Raw genomic sequence first — 17591 nt, forward strand, 5'->3', positions numbered from 1 at the left:
TCTTCATATTTTGTTATCAGAAGCAGGGATATGGCAGCAATTATAACTTTAAAATAACACGAGTGTTTGTGGCAACCAGAAAAAAAGCCAGGTTTTACAGCCACCGGAATGATTTCCCACCAATGAATAAGAATGAACAGAAATTACGGGCTACAGACAGACACATCCTTGCAATGTTCTCCTGGCAGGCATTATGTTATCCTGTTTGAATCGAGGTGCTGATCAATTCCCATTAAACAATGTAATTCTTTTGTCAAAAACTCTGAACAGTGCAGGGGATTGATATATTAATTCATGTACACCCTAATACATGATGAAATTGCAGTATCATTTGTGTCTGTATTTCAAATTTTCTGCAACTCCAGGAACTGCAAAGGAACAGCAAACTATTACTCAGTGTTATGAAGACACTTTATTTGAGGATTAGTGTTAAAGGATTGCGGTAAGTGGTGCATTTGGACACTTGAACCTTTTTGTCATGGACAACAGGACATCTTTTCCTGAAACTATTTATTAGAAATCACATGGTTTGATTGAGTAGACAGCTAAGTTTCTTGAGCTACAAAAACAGAAATTGCTGGAAAACCTCAGCAGGTGTGACAGCATCTGTGCAGAGAAATGAGTTAATGTTTCGGATCCAGTGACCGTCAGAATCGGACCGAATGGAATTTCCAGCATCTGCAGCACTTTTGGTTTTTATTATGTTTGTGGAGCTGCTGGATTTATTGGAAATATACAGTCAAAGAGCTGCACAGTATGAAACCAGATCTTTTGGTCCAACTCATGCCTACCAGATATCCTAAATTAATCGTGTCCCATTTGCCAGCACTTAAACCCTTTCTATTCATATACCCACCCAGATGACTTTTAAATGTTGTAATTTTGTATCTCCACCACTTCCTCTGGCAGCTCATTCCATACATGCATGAAAAAGTTGCCTCTTAGGTCCCTTTTAAATATTTCCCCACTCACCTTAAACCTCTGCCTTCTAGTTCTGGACTCCCCCACCCCAGGGAAAAGACTCTGTCTATTTACCCGATCCATGCACATCATGATTTTATAAATCTGTAAAGTCACCCCTCAGCCTCTGACACTCCAGGGAAAATAGCTCCACTCTATTCAGCCTCTCCCTATAGTTCAAACTGACCAACCCCGGAAACATCCTTGTAAATCTTTTCTGAACCCTTTCAAGTTTCGCAACATCCTTCTGTTAGGAGGGAGACCAGAATTGCACACAGTGGCCTAACCACTTGTTTGAGGTTTATTGATTTGCTTCGGATATTGTTTGGAGTTTATTTGGGGCACAGCTTGCTGAGAGAGAGAAAAAAACTACCTTGTTCAACCTCGGCCTTTCAAACACTTTTGCAGAGTCCAGTGTGAGACCTGAAAAACCAATGTAAGTGTTCTGAAAGTCTGCTTAAAAGGTATTATCAATCATGATCTCTCCTGAATGAACTACGTTTGAAGACTCTGGTCATTATCACATTGCTATTGATAGGATGTTGCTGTGCGCTAGTTGGCTGATGTATTTCCTACAAGAGTGGCAACAATTCCAAAGGACTTCATTGGCTGTAAAGCAATGTGAGGCCAGGGTGGTTGTGAAAAGTGCTGTATTAATGATCATCTTACTGAATAGTGGACAACGTTCAAGACACCATAGAACTTACTGCTGGTTCTACTCATTATGTCTTTAATTACAGTGAAAGCTTCTCTTCATCCAAAATCATAACAGAAGCTTGACAGACGGGTAGACCATTTGACACACAATATATCAGCAGCTGGACTGCTATGTTAGTGAATGTGGGGACCATCTGAATGATTTTTGAAGAAATTTTATTGTCCATTGAACTACAGTTAACCAGAAGTCATACAGTCTCTCTTAACAGGAAAGGCACAGTGAGTTACTTCAAGCAGAAACTGTTTGCACTTGTCTGAGGAATTTATCAACTTGAATTTGTCTGTACCATTTCGTTTCATGAGACTGTCACCTGGCAACACGACCGGCATTGACCCACAGACTATTTGTAAAGATAGCATTTGGAGAAATGTTCATTGTCTTTGTACACGCTGCAATTTTCATCTTCGATGTTTCAGGAACTGGTGTCACAGTAGTGAGAGAACACTGGAAGAATTCAACTGAGGTTCACACTTAGGCTGAGACAACAAGTCTTGTTAAATAAAACCATGGCTTGTTTATTTAAAAAAAAAGGCGACAACTTGCATTAATAGTATAACCTTTAATGGGGAAAAGAGGACCCAAGGTTGTAGAATCTACAGAAATTGCTGGTAAAGCTCAGCAGGTCTGGCAGCAAAGTGGAGTGAAGGCAGAGTTAATAAGAAGAAAAAAACCAACAGGAGATTTAGTCTTAAAAAACATCTAACCAGGATAAGGGATATTTTTTTAAAAGTAGAGTTAATGTTTTGGGGTTCTGTGACCCTTCTTCAGAACTGATGGCAGCTCAGAAAAAATTGGTAATTCTACAGAAGATGAGGTGGAGGGAGGGAGTAGGAGTAAACAATAAGTGGAAATAGAGTCCAAACAGAGATTAAAAACAGTCGGATAGGCAAAGGACTTAGTTAAAATCAGCTGGAATAGCTGCTAATGGGCACCATTAGTGGCTGACAATGGGTTGTGTGGATGGGCAGCCCATGTGATACAAGGCCTGGAGTGTGGGGGTTAGGGTAAGGACTATGGGAGAAGATGGTCATAATGTAGGTCATGCTTCAGCCTGATTCTAATGGGCAAGTGTGGCTTGGTGTGAGATGTCTCACCAAAAGCAAAGTGAGGAATGAGCTAAAGATTATGGAGAGTGAAGGCTGGGAGGCCTGTCAGGTAAACATTGGAGTAATTGAGTCTGGAGGTAACAATAAATATAGATGAAAGTTTAAGTGGCAGATGGTGTCAGGGAAGAAATGGTACAGAGGTGGGGATAAGCTGGTTTCTATGATAGTAAGAATATGGTTTGGAAACTTAACTAGAGAACAATGCTATTTTGAACAGTCGGATTCAGTCTGGAACAGGAGTGTGGAGTCAATGGTGAAGATACATAGCTGGTCGTTGGGGTGGAGCAGGGAGAATACTGACTATGATTTTAGTCTTACCAATGTTTAATTGGAGAGAAGTACAGTTAATCCAAGGCTGTGTGTCAAACAGTTCAAGAGCACAGAGACAGAAGTGAGATTGGGAGAGTTGGTGCAGGCGTAGAGCTGAATGTTAATTGGATGATATTACTTTATTCCCTTCTTTAACAGAGGTATTGTCATGTTTTAAGTCATCAATACTGTTATAACAGCAGAGAAATGCCATTTAATTAATCGATTAACTCATTAGTCTTTGACCATTAATGCTTGTGCATTGAAACATGAGCAGGCCATTCAGCTCACAATGAAAATCAATGAACATCAGTTGCTATACTGCAGGTTCTGAACAGTCATCACAAGACTTGAACCACTTACTTATCTTACCTGAAACACACTACCAGCTGACGAAGGAATCGTACAAACAACAAAACAAAGTGATTTTGGGTGCACAGAACTCTTTGGGCCCGATTTTAACTGTGTGACAGTTAATGATTTTTGACTGAGTTCAAGTCTTTCTCTTTGGCACAGTCTAGCACAATCCCATTGAACTGAAATATGGAGCTGGTTGCAACATCCATGTTTTGATCTCAAACCTTTAACAATGTAAGAACGTTTTCATTCTTTTGTAGCCCATTAAACAAACATGAAAACTGACAATAAAATCAGAGAATGCAGAAGAAACCCAGCAGGTCTGGCAGTATCTGTGGAGAGAGAGAAATGGATTTATGTTTTGAATCCAACGTAACTCATCTTCTGAAAAATAATTACCACATTTGCCTTTTCAGCTCTGAGGTTTGACAGAATTCAATAGAGGGTGATGAAGATAAATGCAGGTGCCCAAATTATCTACTCCTTTACAGTGCTTCTGTTTGTTTACCTCTCGCATGTTACATGACTGTGGTTGGAGGGAGCACTAAGCATGGGACATTGACGATCTCAAGTTTCCCTCTCCCCAAACGCTGCCAGACCTGCTGAGTTCCCACAGCACTTTCTGATTTTATTTCAGATCTCTAGCATCTGCACTATTTTGCTTCCATCATGATGATTGGCTAGATGGAAAGTAGGGTTTCTTTTCATAACCATGTATGATGTAGGGGAAGAGTTGCATCATCTGAAACCATCTGCAAATGCTAATGTGCAGAAGATGTTAAACATAAAATGGCATCAGGTTAATGTTTTCTTGCTCTGTGCACCTATAGAGAATGGAGGAAAAAACAATGACTGCAGATGCTGGAAACCAGATTCTGGATTAGTGGTGCTGGAAGAGCACAGCAGTTCAGGCAGCATCCAAGAGCAGCGAAATCGATGTTTCGGGCAAAAGCCCTTCATCAGGAATAAAGGCAGTGAGCCTGAAGCGTGGAGAGATAAGCTAGAGGAGGGTGGAGGTGGGGAGAAAGTAGCATAGAGTACAATGGGTGAGTGGGGGAGGGGATGAAGGTGATAGGTCAGGGAGGAGAGGGTGGAGTGGATAGGTGGAAAAGGAGATAGGCAGATCGGACAAGTCATGGGGACAGTGCTGAGCTGGAAGTTTGGAACTAGGGTGAGGTGGGGGGAAGGGGAAATGAGGAAACTGTTGAAGTCCACATTGATGCCCTGGGGTTGAAGTGTTCCGAGGCGGAAGATGAGGCGTTCTTCCTCCAGGCGTCTGGTGGTGAGGGAGCAGCGGTGAAGGAGGCCCAGGACCTCCATGTCCTCGGCAGAGTGGGAGGGGGAGTTGAAATGTTGGGCCACGGGGTGGTGTGGTTGATTGGTGCGGATGTCCCGGAGATGTTCCCTAAAGCGCTCTGCTAGGAGGTGTACAGTCTCCCCAATGTAGAGGAGACTGCATCGGGAGCAACGGATACAATAAATGATATTAGTGGATGTGCAAGTAAAACTTTGATGGATGTGGAAGGCTCCTTTAGGGCCTTGGATAGAGGTGAGGGAGGAGGTGTGGGTGCAGGTTTTACAGTTCCTGCGGTGGCAGGGGAAAGTGCCAGGATGGGAGGTTGGGTTGTAGGGGGGCGTGGACCTGACCAGGTAGTCACGGAGGAAATGGTCTTTGCGGAAGGTGAAAAGGGGTGGGGAGGGAAATATATTCCTGGTGGTGGGGTCTGTTTGGAGGTGGTGGAAATGTCGGCGGATGATTTGGTTTATGCGAAGGTTGGTAGGGTGGAAGGTGAGCACCAGGGGCGTTCTGTCAGTATCTGACAGTAGGGGGTTGAGGTGTTGCACAGTCATTTAAATCTGCAGCAATCACTGACCAATGACAAATTGGTTTACTAAAGATAGTTTGCACACCTGCTCTGAGACCTTGGTTGAATTCAGTAAGAATTGGTGGCAAATGTAACTTTCTGAAATCCTCATCGTGGTTTTATTTTCTGTGTGTTTGCCTCTCCCAGGCAAGGTTACATGTCAGTGGGGAGTGGGATGGGAGTATAGGATGTAGCAGGAGGGGATGGAGCATTTAGTCTTTCCCTAAATATCAACCTTATGCAGGTAATACCCTTTCTTCTTGATTCTGTCTCTTTGATCTCGTTTCTCTCTCTTAGGCCATAGGGCCCTGTGTAAGACAGGCCCCTTGTGCTTATGGCTATGGGCTGTCAGCTGCACCTGGAAGCAAGTGCATGTGTCTGCCTGTACCACCGGTGAGGGGTACATGTCTGCCTGTACCATCAGTGAGGGGCATGTGTCTACCTGTACTAACAAACAGGAGCGCATGTCTACCTGTACAATCAGTGAGTGATACAATACCCAACCCTCTGAAAGTTCACTCATTTGCTTTGACACGTCCATGGAGTGCAGGAGGGAAGCCAAACCCAAGTGGCAGATACAAAGGTTCAAGTACAGGCGGGCAATGTTCCAGCACCTATAACTCGACAACGGTGTTGCTTTCCACCTTCACTGTGATCTTTCCGAATACAAATGTGGATGTGGATTTCTCACTGAGAACTGGAGATGACAGCAACATGGTGTCCGTCTCTGGCGGCACATGCTGGGGCACATTTAAGTAGCGGGCACCAGGAATCTCGCTCTGTCGACCTCCGGGCTCTTCTGACGTCCGTTCGGGCAGGAGACAGAGCGGAGAGTCAGCTGAGGCATCGAAGGGCGAACGATCCTGAGGGAAGGAGCTGACGGAGAAGACAGAGCAGGAGCGGGCATGGAGCCGGTGCTGAGGGCTGAGCTGGCTGATGGCAGTAGCATTGGAGCTGCTCCGCTTCTGCTCGGTGCCTGGGTTGGGCAGAAAGAGGGAGATGGCAGCACCTCCTCCTCCCGTGGCCTTGGCCCCCTCCTCTCGCCGGAGCCTCGGGCCTGTCAGCCATACCTTGGCCTCCAGCCTGCGCTGCCAATGCCGCAGGGCCTTACGGAATCGCCGGCTCAGCAGGGCGTACAGCAGCGGGTTAATGTCCGAGTTCAGGAGGGCCAGCCAGTGTACAGCGGTCACTAGAGCAGGGGGGACCCGGGAGGGCGAGGCAGAAGGGGAGGCCCGGGTATCGCTTGCTCTCAGTGCCGCTGCCTCCACAGCCCGCACCAGGCCCACAATCTCATATGGCACCCAGCAGCAGAAGAAGGCGAAGATCACCAGGAAGAGGCGGAAAGCGCCATGGTGCTCCCGGCCCGGGGAGCCACACCGGGAGAAAATGTCGGGTCTCTTGCTCAGGCCCCCTGCCCGAGCCCTGCCCTGGGCCTGAGTCTGGGTCTCTTCACAGCCTCGTGAGTCAACACTGCAGATCAGCTGCGTAAACGTAGGCCTGTCGCTGGGCCTGTCGCCGGGGTTTCCATGGCGATGCAGTTGGCTCTCGATGTCATGGATTCGCTTTGCATGACCCCGGGCCACCTTGACGATGCGGGCATAGCAGAAGACCATGACGGAGGCGGGCAGCAGGAAGGAGAAGATGGCCACAAAGCCCGTGTAGCTCAGGCTGTCGGCCCACTCCACCGAGCAGCTGTAACCAGCGGGAGAGTAGCCGAAGCGGCCCCAGCCCAGCAACGGCGGGCAGCTGCTGAGGGCTGACTGCAGCCAGATCCAGACCACTGTGGCAACTGTCCGGCGCACGGTGCTCTGAGAGTTATATTGCAAGCAGTCGATGATGGCATGGTACCGGTCCAGTGCAATGGCTGCCAGAGTCAGCACTGAGGCTGTGCAGTAAACTGAGGAGGTGTAACCCACGTAGAGGCACAGATCCTGTAGCCAGAGAGGGAGAGGGAGGAAACACACAACAATATCAGTGCAGGTATCAATAGTGGGATACACAGCCTCGCTGCACACCAACCAGGAACAAGGGCAGGCCATTCAACCCCCCTCTCCACCGCTCCCCCCCCCCCCCCAAACACACCCCCAACCAGTTTCCCCATTCAATTATATATACATTTTTCAAAGGGAAACCATTGCCCTAATTGTGTATCAGAATAAGAGATCAACCATTTAAGACAAAGGAGGAATCTCTTTTCTCAGAGAGGATTGAGTCTGTGGAATTCTTCACTACAGAGGTCTGGCAAGGCTGGGTTGTTAAGTATATTCAAGGCTGAGGTAGACAGATTTCTAATGAGTGAGGTTATGGGAGAAAGGCAGGAAGGTCATGTCAAGGATTATCAGATCAGCCAAGACCTCATTGAAGGCCACACCTATTGGACGCTCCAGTGGGTATGGGAATATGTGTGGGGCTGGGTAGTCCCAAGGTGCTAAGTGGAAGTGAGGGAAAGTGGCATTTACAGTTTGGGGACGGAGTGTGGTGGTTGCTGTCTACTGTGGAAAGGGACCCTCAAGGGAAGCCCCTGTCCACCTGCCTTTCTCGTCCAGGACCCACAGGCTTCACCAGCCCATGTCCAAGATCCAAACCCGTCAACCATCAGTAATAATTGGCCAGTGAGGGCCTTGACAGCAATAGGACAGGGCCACATTAAATTGCAGACAGGTCAGGCAGCTGGGAAGGAAGAGAGAGGGCCACTTGGAGAATTTATGGGCCCCTCCACCCAACAGCTGGCGAGAATCAAATTCTGGACCACCAATGTGCAGTGCACAAACAGGCCACTTGGCCCAACTGGTTCATGCAGGAATTCGTCCTCCATTTCAATTTCCTCCCATCTTACATCATCTCATCTTGTCAACAGATCCTGTATTCCATTCTCCTCCATGTAATTATGGAAGGTCATGACCTAGTATTATCATTAGACCATTAATCCAAAAACTCAGCTGATGTTCTGGAGACTTGGGTTCGAACCTTGCGACGGCAGAAGGTGGAATTTAAATACAACAAAAAAACCTGGAATTAGGAGTCTAATGATGACCATGAATCCATTGTCAATTGTTGGAAAAACCCCTGGTTCACTAATGTCTTTTCGGGAAGGAAACTGCCATCCTTACCTGGTCTGGCCTACCTGTGACTCCAGACTCTTAACTCTTGGTTGACTCTTACCAGCCCCCTGGGCAATTAGAGAAGGACAATAAATGCTGGCTTGGCTCGTGACATCCACATCCTTCAGTGAATACATTTAAAAAATCATCTATTGTTCCCTAAAATGTATCCTCACTATTCACCTCAACTAGTTCCACTTGCTAACCAGACTCTGGGTAAAGAATTTCACCGCCATGTGCACTTTAGCTTTGACACAAATGGAAGCATTTTTCCACATCTACCCTATCAACATTGTGATTTTAAAGATTTCTAGTAGGTCACTGTTCAACCATTTCTTTTTTTCTGTAGTATATTTCTGATGGATACAAATGTTTAGTTCTTGCACTATCATAGAATCTCTACAGTGTGGAAGCAGGCTATTCAGCCCATCAAGAACCTTCTGAAGAGCATCCCATCCAGACCTACCTGTAACTCTACATTTCCCATGGCTGACTCATCTAATCTACACATTCGTGGACACTACGGGCAATTTAGTGTGGCCAATCCAACCTAATCAGCGCTGTGGGGGAAAACCAGAGCACCTGGAGGAAATCCACAAAGGTACAAGGAGAATGTGCAAGCCCCACCCAGGCGGGCGCCTGAGGGTAGACTCGAACCCAGGTCCCTGGTGCTGTGAGGCAGCAGTGCTAACCACTGAGTCATTGTGCCCTGTAAATCTTTCTTCTCAAACATAAAAAAATGCCAGAAAACTCAGCAGGTCTGGCAGTATCTGAGGAGAGAAAAACAGAATTGATGTTTCAAGTCCAATAAGACTTGTTCTTCAGCACTGAAAGTTTTGAAAAATAGTTTTTTAAAATACTTTTGACAGAGGTAGAGGAGTAATAGGGTAGACGGTGTAAAGGCCCAGAATTGATGACAAAGAGATTCTTAATGGTGAAGAAAGAAAAAGAAGAGATGTAAAATGGGCATAAATCTTTCTCGTACCTTGTCCAGTGTTTCTATTCTTGAATTCCAAATGAGGTCTCATCATGTTCTATATAAGTTCAATACAACTTCTCTGCCTTTCAATTCTATTCATCTGGAAGGAAAATTCCATCCTGACTAATTTCTGCCCACAACTCCCTTTGCTTGCTTTTGTTCAGTATTCTTCAATACCTGACAATTTACTGACATTACCTTTGACTTTTTCACTTGATCCCCATTGTTAAAAGCATTTTGGCAGAGAGTTTCAAATTTTCCACTGCAGTTCTGTGTGAAGCAGTGCTCCTTGCTGTCACTCCTGAATGGACCGCCTCTAATCTTACTGTAATTTCTTATTCTGGACTTCCCCCCCATCCTCCCACCCCAATCAGAGGAGTTACTGTGTTTCTTATCAACTTGAATAAATCCTTTAATCATCTTAAAACAACTCTTTACCTTCAAATGAGCCCATCTTCTCGATTTAAACCATTTAACTGCTCCATCATGTTCTGCTGCAATCCTTCCAAACTCCTTCCTGAGGGCTTGTACTCAGATCTCCATTAAGGACTAACCTGGACTTTATACGATGACTTTAAGTTCGGACCTGAAGGTTAGAGGCTCCATTTTAAACAATAAGTTCTGAAGCTTTGATATCCTTAACCTGTGTAGAATGATAACCCTGACAGACACCAATAACAACTTGAAGTCATGTAGCACCTTTAGCGCAGTGAAACGTTCCAAGGTCACAGCAGTCATAATCAGACGACATTTTACACAGAGCCATTAGAATAGGTGACCAAATGACTCGGTAACAGAGGCAGGTTTTAAATAGCATCTTAAAGGGGAACTGGAGCCTCCTGAGAGTCAGTGTCACCTTTAAAGATCAACATAGTCACCTATGTGGGGAACACAGGAGATGGGTAAAATGTAAAACACATATTTCGTGTCAGTACTTACTGTGGAGTGGATATGGAAGCTAGAGTACTTGGGGAAATAAATAGTGATATCTTGAAAATTGTCCATATTACAGAGGAGAGGTGTTAGACATCTTAAAATGCATAAAGGTGGATAATCTCCACAACCTGATCAGGTATATCCCAGATCTTTGTAGGAAGCTAGGAAAGTGATTGCTGGGCCCTTGCTGAGATATTCATTATCATCGATAGCTACAGGTGAGGTGCCAGAAGATTGGAGGTTGGCGAATCTGGTGCCATCATTTAAGAAAGGTGGTAAGAAAATGGCAGGTAACTGCAGACCATTGAGCTTTATGTCAGTAGTGGATAAGTTGTTGGAGAGGCTTCTGAAGGACAGCATTTGGAAAATCAAGGTCTGATTGGGGAGAGTCGACATGGCTTTGTGTATGGGAAATCATGTCTAACTTGATTGAGTTTTTTTTAAAGAAGTGACAAAGAAGATTGAAGAAGGCAGAATGGTAGACGGTATTTATATGGAACTCACTGAGATGTTAGACAAGGTTCCACATGGTAGACTCGTTAGCAAGGCTTGATCACATGGAATCGGGGAGCTAGCCATTTGGATACAGAACTAGCTTGAAAGTAGGAGACAGAGGGTGGTGAGGGTGGAGGGTTGTTTATTGGACTGCAGGTCTGTGATCAGTGATGTGTCACAAGGATAGGTGCTGGGTCCACTGCTTTTCTTCATTTATAGAAATGATTTGGGTGTGAATATAGGAGGTATGGTTAGTAAGTTTGCAGATGTCACTGTAATTGGTGGTGTAGTGGATAGTGAAGAAGATTATTTAAAAATACAAAAGGATCCTGATCAGATGGGCCGAGAGTGACAGATGGAGTTTAATTTAAATAAATGTGAGGTGATGCATTTTGGAAAGGCAAATCAGGGCAGCACTTATACAGTTAATGGTCAGGCCCTGGGGAGAGTTGCTGAACAGAGGGGACTAGGGGTGTAGGTGCATTGTTCCTTGAAAGGGGAGTCACAGGTAGACAGGGTAGTGAAAAGGTTGTTTTGCATACTTGCCTTCACTAATCAGTACACTGAGTACAGTAAAGGAGTTGGGAGGTCATGTTGCGGTTGTACAGGACATTGGTGAGGCCACTTTTAGAATATTGTGTTCAGTTCTGGTCTCCCTGCTGTAGGAAAGATGTTAAACTTGAAAGGGTTCAGAAACGATTTACAAGGATGTTGCTGGAATTGGAGTGATCATACAAAGATAGAGGAGGAGACAGGTGGTGAGGAAGACACAAAGAGTCTGCAGAGGGTTATAGACAGATTAAATGAGTGGGCAAAAACTTGGTAGAATATAAGGTGGGAAAATGTGAGGTATGCACTTTAGAAGGAAGAATATAGGAATTGAATATTATTTCATTAACAGTAGAAAGGCATAGAACCGGTGGATTTGGGAGTTCACTTCCATGTATTAGAAAAAGCCAGCATACAAGTTCAGCAGGGAGAAAGGGGGAGCAAATAGAGTATCACCTTTTATTTCAAAGGGAATGGAGCATTAAAAAAACAGGAAAAGTCACACCACAGCTGGAATACTGTGAACAGTTTGGTCCCTCTATCTAAGGAGAGATAAGCAGTTATTAGAGATAGCTCAAGGAATGTTCATTTGGCTGTTACCAGGAATGGAGGAACAGTCTTATTAGACCATGTCGCGTAGATTGAGCCCGTATTTATTGGAATTTAAAGGAATGAGAGATAACCTTATTGAAACGTAACGATTCATCAGGGATTTGACAGGGTAAATGTAGAAAAGTTGTTTCCCTTTGTGGGAGAATTTAGGACCAGATGACATCATCTCAAAATAAGGGGTCACCCATTCAAGACAGAGATGAGGAGGAATTTCTTCTCAGAGAGAATTGACTCTGTGGAATTCTTTACCACACAGGGCTGTTGAGGCTGGGTCATTAAGTATATTTAAGGCTGAAAGAGACAGATTTTTAATCAGTAAGAGATTCGAGGGTTATAGGGAAAAAGCAGGAAAGCAGAGTTGAGGATCATCATTGAATAATAAACCAGACTCAACAGGCTGAATGACCTACTTCTCCTCCTACAGCATACAATTTTATAAGTTATTGTTAATAGTACAATATAGAAAAAACATTGGGCGGAATCTTGGCATAATTTGGTAAAGTGTCATATTGGTTAGGCTTCATGGATAGATTCTCTTCATAATGCCAATTGAGTTTTCTCACACTATCTTACCAAGTTGCCTCATTAAGCAGTTCCTATGCCCGGACGGTGCGGTGCAGAGGAGTGAAGTCCTCTACCCCCAAGACCTGTAGTACAGGCCATGACACCAGAGTAGACCAGCCCAATCTCTGTTCCTGCAGCATAACTGCCACCATCTCTTTGCCATCTCTCTCTTTCTCTCTGCTACTATACCCAACCCCCATCAAGACTCACAGTCTACTACTCTCACTAATTCATATTGCGTTTTTACACACACAGACACACATTCACACAGAACACCTCACCACCTTTCCCCCATTCTACATAAAGAGCTGGGCCAACCACTTCCATCTCCTTCAGTACTTCCCTTTCAGTTAGTATAGGAGGAAACAGCCCACATCAGGAAAAGAAGCACCAGGCTGGGTCATAGGCTTTTGTCTTATGAGGGGAGAGACTGATAGACTGAGTACAAGCTGATTTTGGACACCCCCCCACCAAACGTGTTATGCTCCCCCTGAAAGCTCTCTCCCTCCCTTGATGTGATTGAGCTTTGCTGAGAACAATGATGAGCTGCCCGGTGCAGTATCCGTGCTAAAACACAAAACAATAAAGAAGTCCCTGTGAGATCGCTAGCTCTGGCTGAGGGGGCAAAGTGAAAAAGTGGTGAGGCCGGGAGGCTCAAAGTGAGTGACTGCTGAGAGAGCAAGCGAGCAGCCCTGAGCTACAGCCTAGCCCAGTCTGTGAGCTGGGTACCTGTCCCTGTGTGACATTCCAATTAGAGGTGCTGAGATACAGCATTGAAGTATAGAAGCATATTGGAAATGGATCATTGATGTGCCATGATGATATGGGCAGGCTGTTACAGGTTGAATATCAGTGTCTATGGTATGTGCCCTGAGATGATGGTGCTAGGTGACCATGATGGCAGCCCAGAGGAGCAAGTGGCCAAGTAGTGGCTCAGCCTTTCCTACTGGGTATTGTCGACAGAGAGTTTCCTCACAGCAGGTGGTAGCTTAGGAAGCTGCATATTAATAAGGATGACAGCAAGCAATTATGCCCCTCAATAGGCACCTCGTTGCTTACTAGCGAGAATATCATCTCGACATTTGCCAGTGAGAGGCTTGTCTCTGTGCTGGCTAGTGAGTCTTAACTAAACACCAGCTAGTGAGAATCACATCTATACGCCAATTAGTGAATATCTCATCTCTACGTTTGCTGGCAAGAATCTCGTCCCTAGTGAGAAACTTATCTTTATGCCTGGTATCTTGTTAGGAAATGCAACTGGTTGCTCTCGAGAGCGAGAAAGACCTTGCCCAACGTTTTGCACAATTCTCCCAGATTTCTCATCATCGCCCATCTCATTCATCCCAAAAGATTGCTTCACTAACTCCTGTTGGTTAAATGACAGGTGACACTGCACTGCACAGCCACCCGAATGGGGAAATATACTTAAGCCATGAAAGATAATCAGAGAGAGCAGGCACACAAGTCCTCAGCATATACTGTTCTTGTTCATAGCAAAACGATTCCAATTTTGTTGAATAATCTGCTACATGAGATTATTCAGACACAGCAACAGGGCAGCAAACATTTAATGTTTTAGGATTATACTACACCAATACACTGTAATGTTACATGACACCAGTATTGATAAAGATAGACAGTGTGAAGGAATTAGTGGAAAGCTCTTCCATTGTCACTGACAACTTGCATTTGTGCAGTGTCTCTAACATAGTAAGCTGGTCAGGCAGCATCCAAGGAGCAAGAAAATCGATGTTTTGGACAGGAGCCCTTAATCAGGAATGAGGCTGGGAGCCTCTGGGGTGGACAGATAAATGGGAGGGGGGTGGGTTTTGGAGAAGGTAGCTAAGAGTGCAGTAGGTGGATGGAGGTGGGGATAAAGGTGATAGGTCAGAGAGGAGGGTGGAGCGGGTAGGTGGGAAGGAAGATTGGCAGATGGGACAAGTCATGAGGATGGTGCTGAGCTGGAAGGTTGGAACTGGTTAGCTACCTTCTCCCCAGCCCTATCCCCCTCCCATTTATCTGTCCACCCCAGAGGCTCCCAGCCTCATTCCTGATTTAGGGCTCCTGTCCAAAACATCGATTTTCTTGCTCCTTGGATGCTGCCTGACCAGCTGTGCTTTTCCAGCACCACTCTAATGTTTTGTACACCTTATATCCTCTATATGACCATTGTTAGATGGGTCTTCAACTGTCTGAGCTATAACCTCTAGGATTCCCGCTCTAAACCTCCCTGCATAAGTGCATCTCTCATTCCTTAAACCCATTTCTTTGACCAAGTTTTCACAATCTATCTCTTTATGTGGCTGGTGGCCAATTTCAGTTTCTCAATGCTCCCTTGAGGCATCTTGAGGTCACGTTTATTATGTTAGAGACACTGCACAAATGCAAGTTGTCAGTGACAGTGGAAGAGCTTTCCACTAATTCCTTCACACTGTCTATCTTTGTCAATACTGGTGTCATGTAACATTACAGTGTATTGGTGTAGTATAATCCTAAAACATTAAATGTTTGCTGCCCTGTTGCTGTGTCTGAATAATCTCATGTAGCAGATTATTCAACAAAATTGGAATCGTTTTGCTATGAACAAGAACAAGGTAAAAACAATGACTGCAGATGCTGGAAACCAGATTCTGGATTAGTGGTGCTGGAAGAGCACCTCATTCCTGATGAATGGCTCCTGCCTGAAACATCGATTTTCCTGCTCCTCAGATACTGCCTAACCTGCTGTGCTTTTCTAGCACAACTTTCATCTTGACTCTGGTCTCTAGCATCTGCAGTCCTCACTTTCACCTACGTGCAAAACATTGAAAGTCCTTCGTGCTAATATGACTTCAAATGCTTCCTAAGTAGATGTTCCATAATTATTTAAAATTGCTTCAGTTCAGTTCTCAAGACCAGCTTTAAGAGCAGAAAATAACTTGCTAAGACATTAATGCATTGACCAACTAGTTACTCAATGGCTTTACCACTTTGTCCAATGGAGGAAGCTAAGGTTGGGATTCAGTAACAAAGCAGATATACAGAGAATAGATCTGAAAATTCTGAAGCTGTTCTTGTTATTACAAAACCATTTTTGTTTCCCCTCTCTCTTCATTATTCCAGGGGAATACACAAAAGTGTTTGTCACTGCAGTCAGTTGTAGAAGGTATTGCATTACCATCCATTCCCCCAACCACCTCTTTTTGCCTTAAGCATAGAATCCCTACAATGTGGGAGCAGGCCATTCGGCCCATCAAGTCCACACCGATCCTCCCACCCAGTCCCACCCTCTTATCCTATTCCTGTAACATGCATTTCCCAAGGCTAATCCACCTAACCCACACATCCCTGGACATACGGGCAATTTAACATGGCCAATCTATCTAATTTACCATGGCGAATCCACCTAACATCTTTGGACAGTTGGAGGAAACTGGAGCACCCAGAGGAAACCCACAGAGCGGGACACGGGGAAAATGTGCAAACTCCACACAGACACCAGAGCCTGGAATCAAATGTGTGTCCCAGGCACTGTGAGGCAGCAGTGCTAACCACTGAGCCACCATGCCACCCCAATCCTCTAAGCCAATTCACCCAGTTCTAAATATCTATTACAGATTTCATTACATTAAAAAAAATCATTCGTGAAAACCCATTCAATCCATTTTAAATCTATCCATGTAATTAATCCCTTAATGTGTACTCATAGTAGCCCCCACTATCAAAAGCAACTAATCCTTCAATAACTTCTTTGGACTATCAAACAAACTTTGAACTTAAAACCCTAAAGTGTGGGAATGAAGGTTCTCAAGCAGTAATCACAAAGGGCATGTAAACAAAAGCTATTAAAACTAAGAGCACAGTTTTTGAACAGCGAGTAAAACTGATAGCACAGATTTTACTGAACTCATAGATACAAACAGGCATTTTTTATTTTATATTCTAAACAGAAAGCTCTTTAAATAACTTGACAGCCTGACAACTCTACAGACCTTACCTGTCCTTCAAAAGCATTTAAATCTATTCTGAGAATTTGCAATTAATGCTGGATAATATCCATTCGACAGTGAAAATGAGCTGTGTTTGAAGTCAGCACTCAATTCACAAAGCCCTGCAGAGTTCAGGCTTCCATTATATGTCATGAGCAGCTAGCTGCCCCTTTAACACCACCTACCCACCCACCCCCTGGCAAAAGCAGGGTATGTTGCAAATAGGACATCTGAACCCCAAGTCTCACCTGTCATTGTTAAAGGCCTCAAGAGACACCATGATTCTGTGGAAATCTAGCCTTAGCATTTAGTTGGTGTTTAGTGAGGGACGTTCACAGTTTGACACAGAGGGGTGTTCCCCTTAAAGCAGGCCATGTACACTTGCACACAGAAGCAAATCCATATTGAAACCAAATACACACAGGGCCCATGCTGAAACTGTATTTATAAACAGACCTATAGTGAGTCTGTATACAGACTCACATTGAAATGCTGTACACAAACAGATCTGTGTGACTCAATCTGAATCACACACGAACTGAGCCATAAAGGAATTGTGTAAATAAACTGAGCCATTCAGTGAGTGTGTACGCACATTATGTACTTAACTAAATATACACTGGGAGGCCCATTTAACCTGAAGGCATAACAGGAGCATTCTGCAAATGTGCAATGGTTTGTTTTGTGTCGTCAGAAAGCTTTTATATTTAAAATTAAATTGTCATATCTGGTTTTTGGAATGGACACAGGGAACTCAAACTAATGGAAAGTCCTCAGTGCCATATTTGCATATTCTGTTTGTCCAGGAACACATATCTGCCAGCAGCTCTTTACACAGTGTCAGGGCTGCAGTGCTGCACAAGTGTAAATACTGCAGCTGTGATAAATAGATTGGAGTAACACCAATTAATACCAGGACTAAGGTTACCATGTAGATCAGACATCTACTGTCCACACATCCCTCTGTGCCAAACCTAGCTCCCCAACCAGATGGACTTACTCCAAACCCATGCCCTTGCTTTCTTGACATTTTCCAATTAATGGTAAGGTCCTAGGGAGTGTAGCTGAACAA

At 44.6% G+C, this 17591-nt stretch overlaps 1 protein-coding gene across 1 annotated transcript in view; it reads right to left on the reverse strand.

The window, feature by feature from the left end:
* Positions 1-1822: 1822 nt before the first annotated feature.
* LOC122552627 (5-hydroxytryptamine receptor 1D) overlaps positions 1823-17591 on the reverse strand; it is a 37720-nt gene continuing 21951 nt past the window's right edge. Inside the window, exon 3 of the mRNA XM_043695405.2 lies at positions 1823-7246. Coding sequence (XP_043551340.2) covers positions 5930-7246 — 1317 coding nt within the window. The 3' untranslated portion in view covers positions 1823-5929. The remainder of the gene's footprint in view (positions 7247-17591) is intronic.

Source organism: Chiloscyllium plagiosum, unplaced genomic scaffold (assembly GCF_037043375.1).
Source record: "Chiloscyllium plagiosum isolate Xiang-an unplaced genomic scaffold, Cpla_swu_hap1 HiC_scaffold_10, whole genome shotgun sequence".
Classification (NCBI taxonomy): domain Eukaryota; kingdom Metazoa; phylum Chordata; class Chondrichthyes; order Orectolobiformes; family Hemiscylliidae; genus Chiloscyllium; species Chiloscyllium plagiosum.